At 33.3% G+C, this 23,615-nt stretch overlaps 1 protein-coding gene across 1 annotated transcript; it reads right to left on the bottom strand.

The window, feature by feature from the left end:
* Window positions 1-10,702: 10,702 nt before the first annotated feature.
* LOC9323082 (protein ODORANT1) lies at window positions 10,703-12,188 on the bottom strand. The gene is made up of 2 exons (XM_002886971.2): window positions 11,618-12,188; window positions 10,703-11,542 (listed from the first exon to the last, which is right to left on the bottom strand). The coding sequence occupies exons 1-2, from the start codon at window positions 11,878-11,880 to the stop codon at window positions 10,939-10,941; spliced, it is 867 nt and encodes a 288-aa protein (XP_002887017.1). The 5' UTR covers window positions 11,881-12,188; the 3' UTR covers window positions 10,703-10,938.
* Window positions 12,189-23,615: the final 11,427 nt, after the last annotated feature.

Here is a 23,615-nt window from a genome sequence, read left to right as displayed (position 1 = left end):
CATAGATTTTTAGGAAACGCATTTCCGTGATATTTTTCGTGTTTCCGAAACGTTTCGGAAACGGGAAACGGATCTCGAAGAGAGTTTCCATGCAACATAGCCTGCCACCATGTTTAAATGATTAATTTTATATTTGTTATTATTTGTCTGTGGGTAACTTTTTGTTATTTCATTTTTTTTTTTGATAACCCAGGGTAGATCCTAGACCTATGGAGGGGTCCAAACTAATCTTTGGGGGAGGTGCAGCTTATGGATAGACCCTCTTTCCGGATATTCAAATGGGCCGAAAGCAAGAGTCCATATCATGTGGTTATTTCATATCTTCAAATAAATTAGATATCAAATTCTGAGGATCATAGCACAATTTTTCTTTATAAAGAGACCACATTTGAGGTTAATTCATTGACCAATGATGACACATTTCCACGCAAACTTAGTCTTAATTAAACCTATATATGAGACTGAAAAATTAATTTAAATATATCAATTTCTATTCGTTTGTATGTACAATTTTTATTCATTTGTATGTACTACAATCATAATTCATACACTAACGTTTTAACTAGGGTACAGATTATATGAACGAAATTATACTTTGATATGAAACTTTTTGTGACATATAATATGTTATTCTCATTTCCTCAATAATATTTTTGTTTAAGAGAATATATATAGTTTAGAAAGCATACTCAAGGAATGGTGAGAGGATACCATGTGTAACGATAAAAGATATTGGATGGGCCATTATGGAAAACATTATCATCATTATCTGCCTGCCCCATCCAGTTATGTCTCTCCACCTGTCTCCACTTCCTTAATTATTCACATGTAGTATGTACAACTTAATTACGAACCTAAGTACACACAAACACGATTGGTTCATATTATACTTCATATACCATATTAGATCATGCCAAATTACCATTATTACTTTTTCAATATATAAATATTTATTTATGATCTTCTAAGACGAAGTTCAAACCATACAAATTAATTTTTTTTTGGAGAATAAACTCTTTCCAACACAGATCGATTCTGTGATCTCTAAAGTTCATATGTTTTAGGTAAATTATGAATTTAACAAGTAAACCAATTCATCATTCGTTCATTTATACTTTTGTATTACAATTAGTGTTTGTTTTAAAGTGACTCAAATGTGGTGTTAACACCTTTGGATTTTCTTTTGCAAAACTTACTTCTCAGTTCTCATCTGATGTTTTCAAAGTTTTATTATATAAGTACAGACTTTCAGTTTTATCATGCTATTTCATTGCATATAGTGGACAATATACATCGACCTTTATTTTTCTGACAAAACAAAAATACATCGACCTTTTAATCTGATACTATTTCTTTGCATATAGTAAATCGTGAACCGACCTTAACACTAAGAAGCAGTTCTTATCTTGTTTGCTATAGTTCGGCGAACAGTGAAGCATGCACCGACCATGACAATATAAGAGTATAGGGCCCTGTCTTTTATTGTGTTTTTTTGTTTTTCATTTCTTTTTTTGCCAACTAGAGGAAAAGAACACTAACAAAACAAGTTTGGAAATATTTTGACAAGAACCTAAGAAGTGTGTGGTTAAAAGAGTGCTAAAGTGCTACTGTCCGAGTTCGAAATTTAGGTGTTACATTTTAGAGAGGAGATGATTTACGCTTGTAGATCCGTCACAAATATTATCAAAAATTTGTTACTCGACTCAAAATAATGACATGCCAAACGTTTGAAAATTTCTTGCTACAAAAAAAACTTTTTGACAAAGACTTTTACATGCATGCACTGTTGTTTAGAATTCGATGGAGAAAGGAAAGTACCTTTAATGGTACATTTGCAATTGTATGTATTTCTATATGATTTTAAAGTGACATTTATTGGTTATGCCATTTTTTTTGAATAGTTTGTAGATTTTGTCATTTTTCAGGTAACAAAAATATGATTTAATTTAACATGCGTATTACCCATTATATTTGGATTTAGTCGGTTCTATTTGTTTTTAGAGTTTAGTATTTAATTGGTATAAGGTACGTATTTGTGTAAAATAATTCTTAAATACGTACATTTTAAATTTAAAAAATAGCATTTCCGTAAGATTTTAGTAAAAATTGCATTTTTGAAATTTTTTCCAAAAAATGGCATTTTGAACAAGAATCCCTTTCTATATACATATAATTATTTCTATCATTCTATGACATGTCTCCCTTTTTTGAAACCTTAGACCATCCCCAATGGTTGGCTCTATTTCTTACTCTAAATTTAGAGTTCTCTATAATTAGAGCAGAGTTTTGCTCTAATAATATTCTATAAATAACATAATTGATTCTTAATTCAACTCACAACATCCAACCATTCCACTATTTTCTGTACATATATTCACCTTCTCTTATTTTCTTAACTAGAATGCCTCGTTCTACTGGATATTCTAAAGAAGAAGATAAGTTTTTATGTCAGGTTTATATGGAAATTTCTCAAGATCCAACCACCGGTGTTTACCAATCATCCGACCAGTTTTGGGATCGTGTGACGGAATCTTTCAAAAATGGAAAAAATCTAACTTGGAGTGAACGTTCAAAAAAATCTCTCCAGTGTCGATTACAAACTATTGAGAAAGCTATAAGAAAGCTACATGCATCCATCAAACAATGTGATAATCGACGTTCAGGTGGTGCGTCAAGTGATGATATAGTGAGTATTCTCTATATTTTTATGATTTTTAATTTTGAATATTTATTTATTTATATATGTTTCTAAATTGTATGTAGTTCAATCAAGCGAAAGAAATGCTAATGCAAGATAAAAATTTCAAATCTGGTTGGAAATTTGATCATGTATGGAACATTACTAAAAACTTCGAAAAATTTAAAGATGGTGCTACTCCGGCTAGAAAAGTCTCATATCTATGCGGTTTCGGGTACACATCTTCAGAGTCGAAAAATCCTACCCCCGATTCTGTTTCACAAACGTCTCCAGATCTGTCCTCATTTTCTCTTAACTTAGATGACAAAGATGACACTATTGGCGGATCTCCTTCTGAACGACCAATTGGAGTGAAACAATTAAAATTGAAAAGAAAAAACGATGATCAAACAAGGGATGTTATCAAAACATTGGAAGAAGGGAATAAACAACTCGTGGAGCAATTAAAAAAGACAAGTGCACAAAGACAACAATATTTGGAGATGCAAAATAAGAGTTTAACATTGAAAGAACTAAAAGAAGAAAACAAAGTTCTATATCGAGACTTAAATTCCATAGAAGATCCAAATCTTCGTGCATATCTTCAATCTGAACAAGCAAAAATCTTAAAGAAAAGACTTGATCAACAAGCTTCGTCGGCATCTACTTCATTTGGTCAATATTTTGATAATCTTAGTAGATCTGGAAGCGATCTACCGGATTATTAAATCATTAGTTTATAGAGTGTTAAGTTTTTTTAACGGCAAGTTTAATCTTGTTTATGTACTATTAGTTTATCATTTATGATGGTATTTTTTCTAATTTATATATGTTATTGTTATATTTTTAAATTTTAGTTAATTTAATAACTATGATTTTTAATATATATTTATGTATATAATTTTGTTTAGTTATAAAATAATATTATATTAAAATTAACGGAGTATTTTGTAAATAAAAAAGTTGTGATCCAAAAATAGAGATATAAATAGTGTTATTCTAAACTTAAAGCAACACTATTTATCTCTATTTTGGGAGCAAAATATAGAGCATCATTGCAATAATTTTATACTATAGAGTTTAAAGCAAGATATAGAATACTATTGGAGATGCTCTTAATTCAAGCTTTTGGATTGATTAATTTAAAGAGGTATTTTCAATAATATGCAGACATAAATTCAAAATATTAAAATAAAGCCGTGCCAACAATTGATTGATCGCTAGAATATTCACGATGAGAAATGTTGATGTTCCAGTTCTTTTTAATAAATAAATTTCTAAAGTATAATGGTCACGAATGACAATGCAAAACATGATGAATGAACAAATTTAGAATTGAGAGTTATTCGATAAAATAAGACAGTGATTTGTAAGATTGCTACGGTATGAGAGTTGTTACTAATTTACTATTAACTGACGAAACGATTATATATAGTAATTTTGAGAATTGTTAAATCTAATAATAGCAATGAAGACGAAAAACAAGGAAAGTAAATTCTAAGTAATCACGAAGGCTAATTGACAAATCTTATGAACTTTTTAGAATAGTGAATCGGCTGTAATAGTAACTATCACAAGCAAGTTTTACCTATTAGCGTTTGCTTATTCAACTCACCAAATTTTATTAAATCAAATACCAAATGCTATGAATGTGATTGGTAACATTTTGTCACACGATCAAAAATACATTGATAACTATATTTCTAACATTTATCGTTTATTTTTCTAGTATTTTTGTTTTATGTTACCAACCGTTTCTACAAATTTTTAAAATATATTTTTTGTTGAAATATATGAAAAAAAAAAGAACTAAGAGAAGAATGAGAGTTGGAGGTCGGTCAGGTCGAAAAAAAAAAAACAGAGAGAGCGAAAGAAAAAAAGTTTCGAGGGTTTGCTTCTGTGGCCGCCGTCCTTCCGACGGTGGCTCCGGCCAGTTGTTCTAGCTTATGTTTTGTGCTTCCTTCTCACTTGTATCTCACCGGTTTTTCTCCTTGGTTGTGCAAGGGTTAAGTTTAGTTTCAGATCTTCTTTTCTAGATCTAGATCTGTCGCAGGTCTTTGTCTTTTTTGGGGTTTGGAACTCATTTTTACTCTCCAGATTATTGCAATCTCTGGTGTTTCTTCTTTATGATTTCAATGGAGTTTCGTCTTGGCGAGGTTCGTTGTAGTTTTGGGAGATGCTTCTCTGGGTTGGCTAGGCCGTGTCGAGAGTGGTCGGTGTGGATCCGGGAGTTGTCGCTGCTTCTTATGAGCGACTGCTCCTCTTTTGTTGAGAAGGCTTTAGTTAGTTTAGCTTAATGATTTTTTGAGATTTTACTGCAATTGCTCTTTCCTCTTTGTGGGTTTCTCCCTAGGCTTATTCGAATCGCATCCTTCACCTTTCCTTCCCTCTGAAGTTTTTGGTGAGTCGTTTAAGCGACCTTGTTTGTTTCCTCCACTCGAAGTTATTTTCAGGTTTGGTCGAGATCTGAATGTGTTGTGCGTCCTCCTAACCGGTTACTAGTTGAGCTAGTTTCAAATCCGGCCCAGGCATTTCGTCGTGCCACACTTATGAAGCACAAGGTTTCTAATTTCCGAAGTCTACCCATTTTAAGCGAGGACAAGAAGAGTTGAAGCCTCTATTGGATATTGTCGGAGCCCCAACGATGTCTGATCTTTTTCTGCTCTCGGTTTGAACCTTTATGGGAAGTTTGAGTTTAGTAGTTTGTATAATCTCATGTAAAACCTTTTGTTTGCTTTAAGTTCTTGTCTCCCGTGTAATCGGGCTATGCTTCTCGAGGTTCCGAGCTTAGATTAGTCGGAATTTGCGGGCTTATGTATGCTTCCCTTGTTTGGGCTCTTGTCTCCGGGGATATCACTATTTTCCGCCGGCTTATCTTACCAGGGATATTAACTCTTTCCGTCGGTCGATGTATCCTTCTCTGTTTTATTAATAAAAATTCAGAGGAAAAAAAAAAAAGAAGAAGAATGAGAGTCCTCTCGTTTCATGATTAACTTATGGGCCGAGCACTCTCATTCCACACAAACACAAATTCCAAAGTAGCTTTTTCTACCAACCACACACTTTTGATTTTATTTATTTAGACCTAATCCTTTTTCCAATTATAAGTGAACAATTGGATCACTTAACTTATTGCTGTTAATTCTGTCCACCAATTAGGTTTCAACATTCTCAAAGCTCATTTTTAGTGACTTTCTATCATACTCCATCGATTAGTAGATATTTGATGTTTTAGAGTTTTAGTTTGTTCCACAAAATTTGATTTTTTAAGCTTTTGTTTTATTTTTTATTAATTAAAATTAATATATCGTAAACTTTAAGACGTAATGATTAACTGTTTTCTAATACTATGGGTTCAAGTTATTAAACAATATTTAGTATAAAAAAGTAATTGATAAATAATTAAACAATGATTACTTTTTAATATATGTGAAAACTTTAGAACATCAATCTTGGTGGAACAGAGAGAGTACTAATCAAGTATCAAATATCATCCAGAGATCCACTAAACTTAAAAGATCTACCAAATCACATTCAAAACTCAAAAAAAAGTCATATCCACAATAATACATATCCCTACAAACTATAACAATTAGTTTTGACTGTTTTTAGGATGACGCGGTTCCTATAGGACAAAGGTGTTTGATAGAAAAGGAAATATATTTCTAAAAATCACATCAAGTTTGACCTAAAAAAAACACACTATCTTCGATGCTATTATTCTAAGATAATCAAATTATTAGATCAGCATGACGCCGAGACTGAGTAATACAGCCAAATGATGTAGACATGTGTGTTTTCTGTCAAGACATTTAATTCAGAAATTCGGTGTTGATAAAGGCTTTTATGGTTTTCTATCATTCCGTATTCATAATGAGACATCCACTCATAATCCTTATAAACAACATTCGATATGTCTAGTTTATTCTGACAAATTCTTTAATAGACTATATCTACAATAATAAATATGGTGAGCTTATATATTATTGGATATTGGGGAAGATTATGGACCGAATCTTCATAGTTTATCAAAAATAATTTTTTTTGGGATCTAAAACATAACATGATATCATGTAAATTGATGTGTTTAATTTCTCCGGTTAGGTAAAAAAATCATGTAAATTAATATAATATTTCCATTTTTCTTAACATGTGAAATTTATGTTATTTGATAAATGTATCTATTTATTTACTATATTGACGTCCATAATATTTTTTAAGTAAATCGGCATTATATGGTTATTAATTCATATACTATAGTAAACAAAATGAAGGTTTTACTTAAGCTTAATACATAATTCACAGCTAATTGTTTTGCTTAAAAAGTTGTTTTTTTTTGTTGTTGAAACTTGTAAGTTTTGCTTAAAGTTATGTTATAAAATAAAACTTTTATGTATAAACCAAAATCCTCTTACCCAAACTTAAACTACATTAATTAGTTTGTATAAAAATAAAATAAAACCATTTATGGTTGAAAGCACTTTCTTGATCTTCAGTTGAAATATGGAAATTGAAAGAAAAAGGCTTGCATTTCCCTCTTATCTTATTATATAAAGTATGATTTTCAAAGTTAATAACTCAGAGGGTCGTGCCACGTGACAAATTATCGATCTCAGATTTTGATACGTGTTAAGAAAATATGGGGAAACTATACGCATATGTCAAATTTAACAACAAGTAAAACAAAAAAAAATGTTTGTTTAGAAAAAACTTTATAAGGAAAAAAATTGCCTTTTAATTATTTTTTAAAAAATATGAGGAAACTATATGCACATATCAAATTTAGCAACATGTAAAACCAAAAAAAAAAAATTTGTTTAGAAAAAACTTTATAAGGAAATTATACGTATATATCTTATATAAAACAATTATAAAATCTAAAGAAGATTAATATAAAGAAACTAGATGTATCTTATGAAATAAAAATAGAAATTTAAGAAAAAAACATTATAAGGCAATTATACATATATATCTCATAAAAACAATTTTAAAAAATTAAAGAAGATAATTATAAGGAAACTATATGTATCTTAAATAAATATAGAAATTAAAAAATTATTTACTAATTCTAATTCTACTAATTCTAAAAGAAAATGATTTCTTTTTCCTTTAAATTAAAAATGATTTATGAAATTATACAACCTTATTGTATAATATGATAATTAAAGAAATTTTATAATCAATTATTAATCGTAGAAGAAAAAAGATTCTAAATACTCACCTCTATAGATAAACAAATAGATCGATAGACAAATTAAGAATATATGGCGATGGAGGAAAATTAAGAATTACGAACGGCGATGGACATAAAATATAGTTGTTGTCGAAGAAGCTCGACCCGATGTCGGAGGAGATAAAAAAGGTGGAGAAATAAGAGCAGTTGGAGAAAGAGGTGAAGATATGGTAACAGTGGCGGTAAATATTGATGAAGGTGGTGGATCGGAATTAGCGAGATTATTGATAGTGATGATTATTGTGATAGTTGTGAGATTCAGTTGTGGTGGTGGTTTGGTGGGTCGGAGTAGTGAGACTCAGTGGTGATGCCCGACGAATGAGAGAAATAATGATATGGAAAAAGAAAAAAAAATATGGTGGTGAAGAAATCCAATGAGAAGGAGAGAAAGAAAAAGAAAAAGGAGATCGAACAAAAATAAGAAAAATCTAATGAGATAAAAAGAGAGATTTGAGAGTTCTCACCGGCGAGAGGAAAAAAAAAAAGACAACGAATAACTCATGAGTAATATGAGCCAAAATTTGACAAAACCCATATAACAAATAGACATGGTTTAGTTAATATTATTTTCTTAATTCTTTTTTAGTCTTAGGTTATTTAGTGCATATTCTCTAATTCGTTAAGAATTTATCTTTTTGTTTTGAGGATTTCTCATATTATCAAGTAAAGTTACATGATGTGGATATAGACCGTCTCATATTGTCACAATTTTGTTTCCATCTTGCCCACACTGAAATTAGAAAGTGTTATACATTCTTCCGATGGATGTAAATAATTTTTAAAATTCAATAATAAACATATGAACATTTATTAAATATCATACTGTAACATATAAAAAACAAAATTATAAATAGTATTTTATATTACACATTATGCGTAATTAATCTATATTTAAAAAATAATTAAAATACTAAATTTTCTAAAATTAAAACATATTTTTATATAATTTTAGTTAGCTTACAAAAATAAAAATTAAAAATGATAATTTTGACCGGTAACCCGTGCAACGCACGGGTCCATATCTAGTTCATAATAAGCTTATATATGTAACTTTACGTTATTATGACTATGTGACTAGATAAGTAGATATGTCTATAGTTCTTAATTAGTTAATTATATATGTGACTAGCTCTATAGTTCTTATTTGGTATCTTAACCATGAGTTCGATCGTTCTGTTATTTATATATAATAGCTCATACAATGTTGCCCAAACAAAAAAAAAAAAGCTCATACAAATGTCGAACTTAATCTAATTTCGACTTTTCTTGGAACACCATGTACAAAAGTTCCATCATTTTCATTTGAATAATAAAATGTGCATGCGTATAAATTTCTAAAGAATCACTTATGGTCATCGCTTATCTCCAATATAATGTCAAAACTGAGGACCAACAAACAAAGACGTATAAAGAAACGTATATGAATTTTGGTTGAAGTCATTGTTACTCGTATTCTACTACGGTTTTAGATTACAAGCGAAAACAACATTTAGATTTCTTTTACATATAAAAACTTTTAGATTTTCCTAAGTGAAGATAAAGGAAAAGATATATATGAGCTACCTTACAAATGCTTAAATAACCTTTCATCAATCATATTCATTTTCTTAAAACATATATGCATTATTTTATCATTCTAAATATTTCTTAGACGATATCAAAATCACGAAGGAGCCAACCCAAAAGAAATAAAACTTACAAAATATAATATATGGTGGAGTTTTACAATTACTGGTTTATATAGATAAACATTTCACAAATGACATTTCTACTATGCAATGTATAATATTATTGTTAGATTCTCAAAATATATATTGACACTTAATTTGGTAAGACAAGTAGTGTATTTTTTTGCTTCGCGTAAATAACTACAGAGAAAGAACACATACTAATAGAAAACTAATGTTTTTTGTTTAAAATAATTCTAAATTTTGAATTCTTGTCTGAAATATGATGTGTTTATCTTAATATTTATAGCCAAACATAATGTGATATAATTTTAGAGTAAAAGTTTCGTAATATAATTTAATTTCTAAGATTAATCCCTCACTACCTTTTCCCAAAGCCAAAGTTCAGGTTTTCGTACAAATTAATTACAAGGTTAATTAAAAACAAAAATTCCTACGAAACAAATATGACTGATTGACCTGGTGTGGTTACAGATTAAACATAAAACGACCAATTACATGTAATATATAATATATATTTTTCTTGTCAAAAATAATATATAATTTATATCAAACAATAAAAAATTAATAGAATTTTGAAAATTAAGTTGACATCTTACTCAAGAACTACAATTTGGGGGCACTGTAGTCTTCAAGACTTTCATGGAAGTCATAGTCTAAGCAGATCGTTACACCTCATCTCTCTCACCTAAATCCTAATTATGTGGACCTCATCTTTTTTTTTTTTTAATTGTTAAAATTTCAAAAGATTAATATATACATGCAAATCACCACATAGACCCTTTTTTTTTTTTTTATGTTACACAATGTTCGAAATCATCTTTTAATAGATAGATCAATTTAAAGTTTTCCAAAATAGAATATGTTTAACTGTTGAGGCATTTCAAACAAGACTTTAAAAATATTTTATTATAGCAATAATATTAGAAGTTAAATTTACTATTAAATTACATAGTTTAACATTCATGTACTATCATAGTTTTGAAATTGTGATATTATTATTTTAATTATGAAAGACCTGTTTTTTTTTAAGTATTTATGAAAGGCATATGCCTCAAAATGTAAGATCGATGAAACTAAAAGAGTATTATTTCTATTTACATGTGATAGTAAGCGTGAACACGGAATTATGGAACCCAAAATACAAAGCAGAAAAAAGAAATGGACACATTTCTCTCTTAACTCTTTTTGTCTGTACAAAATAAATATACTTTATTTTCTTTAAATTCTCTCAAGTAAACGTTCTTTCAAATCCCTCAAAAAACTAGAGGGTATTTAGGTTTTCTGTTCCCCCATAGTTTCCATTTTTTACAAAAGAAACCATATACTTTAAAATGAATTCAAAACAACCCAAAAGTGGAAGCACTCTCATCATTTAGCAGCAAATCCAAACTGCTAAAGTCATCAATATCCCACAAGCTCATCATATTGTTCTCTATAATGTTGTCCACACCATTATTACTGTTACCGTAATTGGACCACTCGAAATCCGTAAACTGCAAATCCTTCAAGAAACTCGAATCATTAGAAGAATTCGAAGAGGTGGACGTGGATGAAGACATTGTTGAGTTGCTGCAAATAAGCTCTAAAGACTCTGAATCAATCAGAGGGACATCTTCGACACCATACTCAAGATTTATCGCCATGAATTGATCATCATCTAAAGACTCTCCAAGTCTTGACATGTTCTTGATGTTGCTGTCTTTGGTAAGACAATAACCAGTTGGTTCCTCCAGATTCTTCTCAACAGGTTCTTGAAAAGGCATTTGAATTTTCTGCAACTTCTTTACGGGTTCTTCATCTTCTTGTTCGACGTTAGAGAGTGGCTTATGAGTGAGAGGATCAATCCCCATTTTCCTTAACTTCTTCTTGATATGAGTGTTCCAATGATTCTTGATTTCGTTGTCTGTTCTTCCTGGTAAATGAGAAGCTATCTTTGACCACCTTCACATAAAAAAACAAAACCTCAGAAACAGAGCATATCGAAACTTAAAGCTCAAGTAAGAAAAGTTTGTTAACCTATTTCCGAGCTGGGAATGGAGATCAATGACCATCTTCTCCTCGTAATCAGAGAGAAGACCTCTCTTAAGGTCTGGTCTGAGATAGTTAGTCCAACGAAGTCTGCAACTCTTGCCACACCTAAGAAGACCAGCAAGCTTAGGAACAGCTCTCCAACAACATTGTCCATTGGTAAGGATGAAGTTTATAAGCTTCATGTCTTCTTCTGCAGTCCATGGTCCTTTCTTCAACCCTACTTTGTCACAGCATGGTTGTCTTCCCATTTCTCTCTCTCTCCCTCTCTTTCTCTCTGAATTTTCTCTATGACAATACTCTGTTTTTATCTATCTCTCTGTCTGTCTTTGTCCTGAGAGAGTAAATGTTATTGCAAGTTGAAGAGAGAGTTGGGTAAGCTTGGCAACCACCTTTATATATGCATACTGATATATGTATGTGTGTATGTGTCTATAGGTTATCTATAAAGAGAGCAAAAAGAATGTAAGGATAAAGTTTGAGCACTAAGATTTTATAATTCAACCTTTTCATATCTGGTTCACACACAGGTGGTCCATTTTCCTTTCTTTTTTTGGCCATGTTTTTATATTTAAATCCATGGATATGATAATAAAGCTTCATTTCTTTAATATTATCTTTTTATCTTAAATTTATATATTGTATTGTATGTGTGTGTATGTGTTCAATACCTTAAAATGTTAAATACTATATTGTAGCTTTAAGAGTTGATGGTTAAATTTATGTGACAACCGAAAACCATTTTAAAATGGTTTTTGTTGGGAGTGATTTTCTAGCCACCAATTTTTGTTATATTTCATTGTCATACAATGGTAGAGTTCTTTTTTTTTAGAAAAACAACAAAATTTATGTTTAGTTTCATATTAGTTAATTATTATTTTTAAATTAAGTATAATCTATATTGTTGACAAAATAAAATTTATTTACAGTATCACATATTGAATGTTTTTTGTTTAGCTTTTTTTCTTATTTCATTTCACTTCGATTTTCCAAATCAGCAATCGTATTTTAAAAATAATTGTTTTTACTAAACTTTAAATACAAAATATGCGAATTTAAACACACTTTAAAGATCTATCTGAAATAATAGCCCACAACTTATGAATATTTTCTAATAGTTCTGTTGACTACATTTAAACATTGCAATATACATTTCTACAAAATATTTGTAAATGTATATTTAGCAGACTGATGTTCCATTGAACCAAACGTTGTATACCTAATTGTAAAGGTACATGTAGTCACGTAAAATTAGATTGTATATACACGAATGTAATTCAATAATATTAAATTATGTGATATATTTCGAACACTTACACTATATAATATTATCATAGATCGCCGGCAATATTATTTTGAATAGTATATTTTCAGTTCAATTAGTTCATGCTAGTCTAGTTAAAAGATAAAAATAATTTTTTTTTTTGACATTTTTGGATCAACAAAGCCTGATCCATAGCCAATCTCTACTACGCGGGATAACGCGACTTAGTGGAGTCGAACTCCGGTGGGAATGGCGGAGTCAAGTGGACTTAACCATTTGACTAAAGACACATCCCCAGATAAAAATAATTTTATTTTGTTCACTTCATAGAAATTAACATACTATGAGTTATAAATATTTTTTGAGATTTTAGTCATAATTGACTACCATAAATACTTTAAATAGTAAATATATCCAACCTCTATGTATTTTGAAAATTAGTTTACTCTTCCGTTGAGAATCCATTAAAATTGATCTGATTTCTACATGAGCTAGAGAGAGGAGAAAATACTTTAGCAAGATTACAATGCTTTTTCAAATAAACAAATGATGCAAAGTTTTTTTGTTTATTTTGAAAAAGAAGAGTTGTAAAGTTCTTATTATTTATAAATTATAATCATTAATGCTAAATTTTTATGTCAAAGTGGTGCATTATGTAGTAGACTTCTAATAAAGTTAGCTCGTTGGCAAAACAAAATTAAGTAGCTCATGCTGGACTATTAGCCAAACGACACTTGGAATGAGTAGAAGAGAGGAGTGGACGCGAAACGTTTTTGTCGGAAAGGGCCACTTCGTCCGCTTTTCTTTGCTTCTGTTTAAAGTCTGAGATTCTCTCTCGTGCGTATGTAAAAGACTAAAAGAGCAAAAGCCAAAAACCCAACCGAACTCTGTTAAGCCGGTGGCTCCCATTTGAAGTACTGTGGAGTTTTCTTGTGAATTTAGATAATCTTGTACCGCTCGCAGTTTAGCCACAAGTAGGTTACAACTGGTAACAGCTTGTCCTGTGGAAAGGTTGTTAAAAGATGAGGTCTTGGGTTCGAGTAACGCCAAGCGCATCAATAACTTACTTGTGGGCCATGCCACAAGAGAGGGGTTAGGGTCGATGCGCTGCAGCGCTGTAAGGATGCCATGTGGCGGAGGGTGCCACATGGGCATGACGGGTCCCACGGGGCGGGTTGTTACAAAAAGGACGCAAAGCGCTCTATATGACCGGCGGCGGGTTACCAGAGAGGAGGGGACAACTTCTTTCTCAACTCAAAGAATGTGGATATAACAAAAAATAAAGCTGCTAATGTTATCAAACAATGATATAATTAAAGAATTAGAAAGGTCAAAATTAACATATGTGACATTTATTTTCAATATATTCACTTAAAATACATGTGACATACATCAATTTGGCCCTTCAAACCATTTGATTATAACATTGTTTGGTAATATTTGCAACTTTATTCTTTGCCATGTCTGCATACTTTGAGTTCTTTATGTGTTTTTATGTGCATACATATTTCAAATCTACGCATTGTGAAGTACTAACGTTAACAGGCTACCGCTCAAGAAAAATATGCATTTGAAAAAAACACCCAAGCTTAATCTAAATAAAACAATTTTAGGAGGAATATTTGGGAACTCAAAGATAGAGAACGCAAAAGTTGGAATGGTGAGAACTTTAGTTGTTTTCTCTCATCTTAAATAATCAGTGAAAAAATAAAATAAAAAAAGGAAAGAAATATAGACGGTAACATTTATAATTTGTAGAAATATTTATTATTTTGTAAATAAACAAAATTTTCAATTACTTTACCATAATATTATATCAGTCAAATAAAATATTTATTATTTTTTCCATTTTACTATTCTATTGTATAAGTTTTCAGTCAAGCAAATTATTATGTTTGACTGAAAATTTGCACCATAAATAGTAAAACGAGAGAGATAATAAATCTTCTAGTTGACTAGTATAGTATTATGGTAAAATAAGTTGAAAGAATCTTATGACTATGAAAAAATCTTTGGACTAGTGTAATATGATAGTAGAATAAATTAAAACAAATCTTTTGATTATGGAGAAATTATGCTTATTTATATACACTTTTGTTTTTGGGAAAACAATGTAAAACTTCATAATTAGTAATATTTTGAAATTACATAAATTAATTGAAGAACAACTAGAGTTGGGTACAGACCGGACCGTGCGCGTTAAAATTTCAAAAAAATAAATTTGACCACCCAAGATATTACTAGGGTATCAAGATCTTGGATATGTAGAAATTGGCATAAATTATTAAAATAATAATATTAATTAAAAGCGCATTTTGTAAAATAAGTTTCATATAATTTTTTCACTTTATTTTAAAAACAATTATTAGGGTTATTCTACAAATAACACACATTTTTTCTAAGACACATGAAACAGTTTTTAATAGTGATATTTATCAAACATATATTATAATAAAGTTATATTGAAAGTAGATCTGATTCTAATCTGGATATCCTAATCTTAACATTAATTTTTTTGGATCCATACGGAGAACTTGTATATGGAGAAATTTATTTTCTTTTATTTTTTCATATACTCTACATTTCAGATTGGATTGAAAGGGGTATCAAACAGATTATTCTCCCACTTTAAAGATAATATATATTTATAGATTAACAATTTTCATCAAAAAGGTTTTATATAAAAATGAGACAAAAAAAAGTCAAACAATAGAAAAAAAAAACAAAGAAACAACCAAACAAATTAACAAGACATAAGGGAGAGTTAACCATAGAATATTCATTGATAAAAACAACCAAAATTGTGTGGAAATAGTTAAAAACTTAAAATGAAATCAAATGAATGTGAAAAACATAAACGTTGTTTTATTAGAAAAATACTTTAATCGAATTTGAATTCTCTTCGTTGATACAATCAAAATTTTCACACGAACTTTCTTAAGATATGTTTCAGAATGTTTATTCTAAGAGAATCGGCGGATACACACTAAAGTTGATTAGTTTGATCTTTTGATAGAACAAAAATTTAACATAAGTGACAAAACGATCAATATGACGTCGTTTGACATATTCTCAATCTTTATGCCGTCTAAGTTAACATTTTGGTGATGTAATATCTAACTTAAAATGTTATGTATTTCTACTTAACTTAGATAGCAATAACGGTTCATATACTATTATCGCTATTAAATAAAATTATAAGTATTGCTATTGAATAAAATTATAAGTATTTTTGTGGTGAGCATGAAGAATTTAGAGATCATTTATTTTTTTGCATGCCCTTCACATACATTACTTGGTTAAACCTGAATGTCAACCTTCTTCCCTATGCTGCAAGTCCAGATTAAACAGACTTGATCACCCACCTCACCTCTACCAGTTATAATTATTTAGACTTCATCCTTATTCTTGTGTGTCTCCAACCACCATATATCATATTTGGAGAAAAATAAACTCAAGATGTCATCACCAAGGACAGATGAGTACGGGCCAAATCACTTGCTACATTGACAAGACTATATGAAACATGATAGTATAATCTCCTTAGATTACAAGACTCCTCATAAATTTAAAGGGCTCATTCGTCGTTGGTTTGAACTGAGATCGATATGATGTGCTTGAACTATAGTTTTTTCTAAACTTTATTTCATTCATTTCATAATTTTCACTTGTATATGAACTTCTTTCTGTTGTTGAGGTAAATTTGACATTTCAACAAAAAAAAAGATGACTAAGAAATAAAAAATGTAAGATATGTATCAGAAGTTGTAACAACAAAAAACTTATACAACATAGAAATATAGAATCCATGTAAGAAAAATCTAATAATAGACCTATACATTTTTTTCTCCAAATCTTATGCATAGAAGGATCTTTACACTAAAAGTACCTACTTTGAAAATCAAAAATTGATATCCATTCTTAAATGTTTTTCCTTTTCTATTCTTTGATTTTGTTTGGTTTGAAATTTTATTTATTGTAAAATCTAAGAAAATGTATGTTAAGGTTCGTTGTGTCACTTAGGTCAAAATTTTGTTCTATTAAAAGATCAAACTCATCAACTTTAGTGTGTGTCTTCGCCGATTATCTTAAGTCTCACCGGCACAAGACACTCTACACAAAGTAGTAAGACAGTTAGGAAAAGTAGTCCGTTTTTCCACTTCAGCGCCGAAAACATTTCCATGCTTTTGGATTCATCTACAACGTCTTTCGACAGTGGCTAATCTCTCACTTCATGACGCGCTCGTGGATGTGGTTCTGACTTATCTTTGGCCTCCATGTGACAATTTGTCTCTGAGAGATCTCATGGTGTTACCGTCGGATTATCCTGTCTATCGTTATAATACTTTTTCAAATGTTTTTAGCTATTCTGTAATAAAACTTTGAGTTTGGTAAACTCTCAAGTCTTGTAATCATTTGATTTTTTTTTTTTTTTGACGTCTAGATTTATTATTTATTGTAAATTACGAGAACTGTTACATAGACGATTCTACAACGGACAATTCCTTCCGACCCTTGTCAGATCTACGACAGACAACACTTCCTTCTCCATGCTCTTGACGAACACCTTCAATGATCCACGACCTGACGACACTTCTCTCTCTGCGTAGAATCCTGGTGAACGGCTATAATTGTATTTCGCTTGAGATCTCCTGCACACTTGCCTCTTTTAATCTGCAAATTTATTAATAAATCGTAATATCTGGGACTCGAACCCCAGACCTCTTGGTGTAGAAGCATTAATTAACCCTTGGTCAACCAATGGGGCAAGGGGCTTCCACAATCATTTGATCTATTAAATGGAAACAAGCTTTTGTCAAAAAAAAAAAAAAGTGTTATAATACATCATATTGGACTTATAACCGGGCCCAATAAGCCCATCAGGGTTATTCATTATGTACTCTAAAACCCTAGGTTTATATGCCTATATATATGTATCATTATTCATGGAATGGAATGAGAGAACAATAAGTTTCACAACACGTTATCAGCAAGAGTTTGCTCTTAACAACCCTAACCCTAAAAATCGCAAAACACTGTTCACGCCGACACTGTTCATCGATACTGTTCATCGACACTGTTCGCCGATACTGTTCACGCCGACACTGTTCACGCCGACACTGTTCATCGATACTGTTCATCGGTACTGTTCATCGACAGCGTGAGTTACCGAGGTCTTAAGCTCCCGGTTCAATCCGTTCAACCCCAATTGGTGAAAGGTAAAAACAAAACCTTAAAAGCTTAAAGATCAAAAACCTTGTATTACTTAAACCTAACACTCAAAATCGAAAACACTAAGCCATGGCCGAAATCTTAAAACCTAAAATCAAACCAAATCCAAAACCGCAATTTTCGTGTATCCCCTAAACCGGAAATCATTCTCGGTTAACTCCTAAACCCGAATATCAATTCGGTTCATCGGTTAAACCGATTATCAAACCGGTTCCAAAAATAATAACCGGATCTCAATCTGGGTAAACCGGTTCAAACTGGTTATTCTAAACCGGAAATCAATTCGGCCCAAACCAGAATCTAATATTCCGGTCCAACTTTAAACCATTAAACCGAACTTATGTTCCGTATCCTTAAAATTTACGATTCCCGAGAAAGTTTCCTAAAATAGAAACTTTCCTCAAATAGCAAATGACCCGGAATGAAAACTTTCCTCATTTAGAAAGTTTCCCAAATTAGAAACTTTCCTCATTTAGAAGGTTTCCTCAAATAGAAACTTTCCTCATTTAGAAAGTTTTCCTCAAATAGAAACTTTCTTCATTTAGAAAGTTTCCCTCAAATAGAAACTTTTCTCATTTAGAAGGTTTCCTAAAATAGAAACTTTCCTCAAATAGCAAATGACCCGGAATGAAAACTTTCCTCATTTAGAAAGTTTCCCAAATTAGAAACTTTCCTCAAATATAAAGTTTCCTCAAATAGAAAATTTAATTATTTCATGTTTCAGATGTCAAACATTCAGAAAGTCGAGTTCGAGGCCCTCAAGGTCTCCGGTGAAAACTATCTCGAATGGGCCCTAGACACCAGGATTTTCCTCAACTCAAAGGGACTGGGTGAGTGTATCAAAGCGGATAACACCGCATCTGATAAAGACCGGTCCCAGGCGATATTTCATATCCGCCATCATTTGGCCGCAAGCCTCAAACAGCAATATCTCACTCTTGAGAACCCACTCGAACTTTGGGTGGCCCTGAAAAAACGGTATGATCACCAGAAAACGGTGCTCTTGCCACAAGCCAAGTTTGACTGGAAGGAACTCCGGTTCCAAGATTACAAATCTGTGGATGACTACAACTCCGAACTCTTTCAGATAGTTTCAATCATGAAACTATGTGGTGAAGAGGTGTCTGATAATGATCTCCTCGAGAAAACATTATCCACCTTCCATACCCAAAATATTGTGCTTCAGCAACAATATCGTGCAATGAAACATACATTGTACGAAGATTTGTTATCCTGTTTGCTCTTGGCCGAGAAAAACAATGACCTGTTAATGAGGAACAGTGCCCAGAGGCCCCCGGGATCGGCTCCAGTACCAGATTCCCGCAAAGAATCCTACAATGTCCAGCGAGACAGATCCTCAGATCGTGGCCATGGACATGGGAATGGACATGGGAATGGACGTGGAAAGCGTGGACGCGGAAATGGACGTGGCAACCGACATAACCTCGGTTATGGTTCAGGTAAGGGCCGTGGTATCTCTAAACCAAACCGCCCTGCCCACCCAACCAATCAGTCTGCCTGCACCAGTTGCGGAATGTTCAATCACTGGACAAAGAACTGTCGTATTCCCAAGTTTCATTGCGATTTTTATCAGAAACATGGGAAAGCACCTGCTGAAGCTAACATGGCCCTGCAAGTTGATGCTAACGACACCACCATCGAGCCGACCGATCCCATGGACTACGAGATCTCAGATCTCCTCGATTGATTCTATCATCTGACCATGTGTTGTTATCAAACGGCACACATCTGGACATTCCAGATGCATTATACTCACCCAGCTCAAAAAGAAACCTTTTAAGTTTTAAAGATATCAGACTTAATGGTTTCCACATAGAAACCCAGGGTGAAGGGAATAAAGAATCCCTACTGATCACTAAGATCACACTTGGCCATAAACAAGTCCTCGAGACTATACCCGCTTTATCTACTGGCCTTTACTATGCCAAAGTCAGTATAATTGAGGCTAATAATGCTCTCAAAGCCCGGTTCCAAGACTACACTATTTGGCACGACCGGCTTGGTCATCCCGGTACAACCATGATGCGTAAATTAATCCAAAGTTCTCAAGGACACACCCTTCGAGAAAACCGAGTCTTCCCTCAGCACCTCATGTGCACAGCTTGCTCCCAAGGGAAGTTGATCACTCGGCCTTCACCAGTAAAAGTGTCCAAAGAGACATTGCATTTTCTGGAAAGAATCCAAGGAGATATCTGTGGTCCCATTCACCCACCTTCTGGGACATTCCGGTACTTCATGGTACTAATAGATGCTTCGACCCGTTGGTCGTATGTATGCATGTTGTCTTCTCGGAACCAAGCTTTTGCTAGGTTGTTGGCTCAAATCATCAGATTACGAGCCCACTTTCCAGACTTCCCACTAAAGACTATACGTCTTGATAATGCTGGTGAATTCACTTCCCAAGCGTTTAATGATCACTGTATGGCCATGGGGGTGACCGTTGAACATCCTGTGGCACATGTCCATACTCAGAATGGACTTGCTGAATCATTCATTAAACGAATCCAATAGATTGCTCGACCATTACTCATGAGGTCGAAAATCCCGGTCTCAGCTTGGGGACATGCAGTATTACATGCTGCTGAACTAATACGCATCCGACCATCTAGTGAGCATAGATATTCCCCATCCCAATTATTACAGGGTCATGAGCCAGACATCTCCCATCTCAAAACATTTCGGTGCTCAGTATATGTACCCATTGCTCCACCACATAGAACCAAAATGGGACCTCAAAGGAGGATGGGAATATATGTTGGTTTTGATTCTCCCACCATCATCAAATATCTCGAGCCGACCACTGGAGACCTATTTAAGGCCAGATATGCGGATTGCCAATTTGATGAATCGGTATATCCAACATTGGGTGGAGAGAAACACAAGCTGGTCAAAGAGCTATCATGGAATCAAACATCCTTAAATTGGCAAGATCCTCGGACTCTAGAATGTGATTCGGAGATCCAAAAGATTATACACTATCAAAAGCTAGCTAATCAATTGCCAGATTCCTTTGCTGACCCGAACAAAGTAACCAAATCGTACATACCAGCTTGTAATGCACCAGTACGAATCACTGTTCCAACGGGACAAGTTCAAGTTGCTATAGAGTCTGCATCACGAAATAAACGTGGCAGACCTCTAGGTTCCAAAGACAAGAATCCACGGAAATCAAAGAAAGGTGCAATAGTTGAAACCGGGATTCCCAATATAACAGACATAGCGCGCGCTGAGACTCACTCTAATGAACCACCAGAAGAGGTTCGGGACGCCGAATCTCTAGGTTCTGACGAGATCGATAACAATGAGATCTCTATCAATTACAACATGTCTGGAACCCAATGGAACAGAAAAGAAGTCGACTTAAATGCACTATTTGCATACAAAGTAGCACTTGATATTGCGAACACGCAAGAGGATCTAGAACCCACGTCTATCACAGAGTGCACTCATAGAACAAACTGGCTAAAATGGAAAGAAGCCATAAACGTGGAGTTAAAGAGTCTCAAACTCAAGAATGTGTTTGGTCCGATCATCCGGACACCATTCAATGTCAAACCAGTGGGCCATAAATGGGTCTTTGTGCGTAAAAGAAACGAACTCGGTGAAGTCGTTCGTTATAAAGCACGGCTTGTAGCACAAGGATTCTCACAGAGACCCGGAATCGATTATGAGGAGACTTATTCTCCGGTGGTGGATGCAACTACTTTTCGATTCCTCATAAGTCTGGCCATAAGAGAAAATCTAGATTTGCGGTTAATGGATGTTGTCACCGCATATCTCTATGGGCCCCTCGACAATGAAATATACATGAGATTACCAGATGGCATAGAGCTTAAAGATAAGCATGCATCTCGAGATCAATACTGCATCAGGCTGAACAAATCCTTGTATGGACTGAAACAAAGTGGACGTATGTGGTATAACCGGTTAAGCGAATATCTCATCAGAGAAGGCTACAAAAACGATCCCATCAGTCCATGCATTTTCATCAAGAAATACTCAAACAAAGGATTTGTAATCATAGCAGTTTACATGGATGATCTAAACATCCTCGGAACATCTGGTGAAATCTCCCAAACAGTCGACTGCTTGAAAGCAGAATTCGAAATGAAAGACCTAGGTAAAACTAAATTCTGTTTGGGTTTACAACTTGAGTACGTTAAAGGAGGAATCCTTGTGCATCAAGCGGCTTACATTGAAAAAGTACTCAAGCGATTCAATATGGACCAGGCCCACCCATTGAACAGCCCAATGGTTGTCCGGAGCCTAGGATTGGACAGTGATCCATTTGGTCCCAAGAAGGACGATGAAGAAATTCTCGGTCCAGAAAAGCCATACCTCAGTGCTGTAGGAGCGTTAATGTACTTGGCTAGTCACACTAGACCAGACATCTGTTTTGCCGTGAACCTCCTAGCTTGCTTCAGCTCATGTCCAACTCAGAGGCACTGGAATGGTATCAAACACCTCCTAAGATACCTTCAAGGTACTAAAGACTTAGGACTGTTTTACACTAACCAAAACAAGGATGGACTAGTTGGTTTTGCTGATGCAGGTTATCAATCAGATCCGCACAATGCCAAGTCTCAAACTGGTTATGTGTTCACGCATGGAGGAACAGCTATCTCTTGGAGATCGATAAAGCAGACAATCACTACCACTTCATCAAACCATGCAGAACTTTTGGCCATTCACGAAGCCAGCAGAGAATGTGTTTGGCTACGATCCATGACTCAGCACATCCGATCAGATTGTGGTATGAAAGAAGATAAGGAGCCCACGGTTATGTTTGAAGACAACGCGGCTTGCATTGCTCAACTCAAGGAAGGTTATATCAAAGGAGATCGGACGAAGCACATACTACCGAAATTCTTCTCAACCTCGGATTGGCAAAAGGATGGTACGATCAGCGTTCAACAGGTCCGATCATGCGATAACTCCGCCGACCTTTTCACCAAATCATTGCCCGCTTCAACACTCCGGAAGCTCATCCAAAAAATAGGAATGCGTAGACTTAGAGATCTACGGTGATGCTCTAATTAGGGGGAGTAATGCGTGTTGTACTCTTTTTCCTTCACCATGGTTTTTCCCACTGGGTTTTCCTGGTAAGGTTTTAATGAGGCAACATTCCCCAGCGTATTATCGAGATCCCGATTGACCATCAGGTCCGGTTACTCCGTCCAAGGGGGAGTGTTATAATACATCATATTGGACTTATAACCGGGCCCAATAAGCCCATCAGGGTTATTCATTATGTACTCTAAAACCCTAGGTTTATATGCCTATATATATGTATCATTATTCATGGAATGGAATGAGAGAACAATAAGTTTCACAACAAAAAGAGCTATATATGAAGTTTTTTTTTTTGTGTGCAAAAGATCTATATATGAAGTATGAACTAAAAGATCGAAAAAATTTGATTATTATTTGAACACTTTGAAAAAAAATCACCTTTTTCGTTTATTATAA

The sequence above is a fragment of the Arabidopsis lyrata genome (genome assembly GCF_000004255.2).
Source record: "Arabidopsis lyrata subsp. lyrata unplaced genomic scaffold ARALYscaffold_2, whole genome shotgun sequence".
Taxonomy (NCBI): Eukaryota; Viridiplantae; Streptophyta; class Magnoliopsida; order Brassicales; family Brassicaceae; genus Arabidopsis; species Arabidopsis lyrata.
The sequence above is the reverse complement of the archived record's forward strand: the minus strand, read 5'-3'. Positions and strand labels throughout refer to the sequence as shown.

Excerpts from the sequence above, each read along its gene's own strand:
- LOC9323082 (XM_002886971.2), bottom strand. The coding sequence starts at position 11,880 with ATGGGAAGACAACCATGCTGTGACAAAGTAGGGTTGAAGAAAGGACCA. Across the intron at positions 11,543-11,617 it reads CATTCCCAGCTCGGAAATAG|GTGGTCAAAGATAGCTTCTC; the intron begins GTTAACAAACTT and ends TTTTATGTGAAG.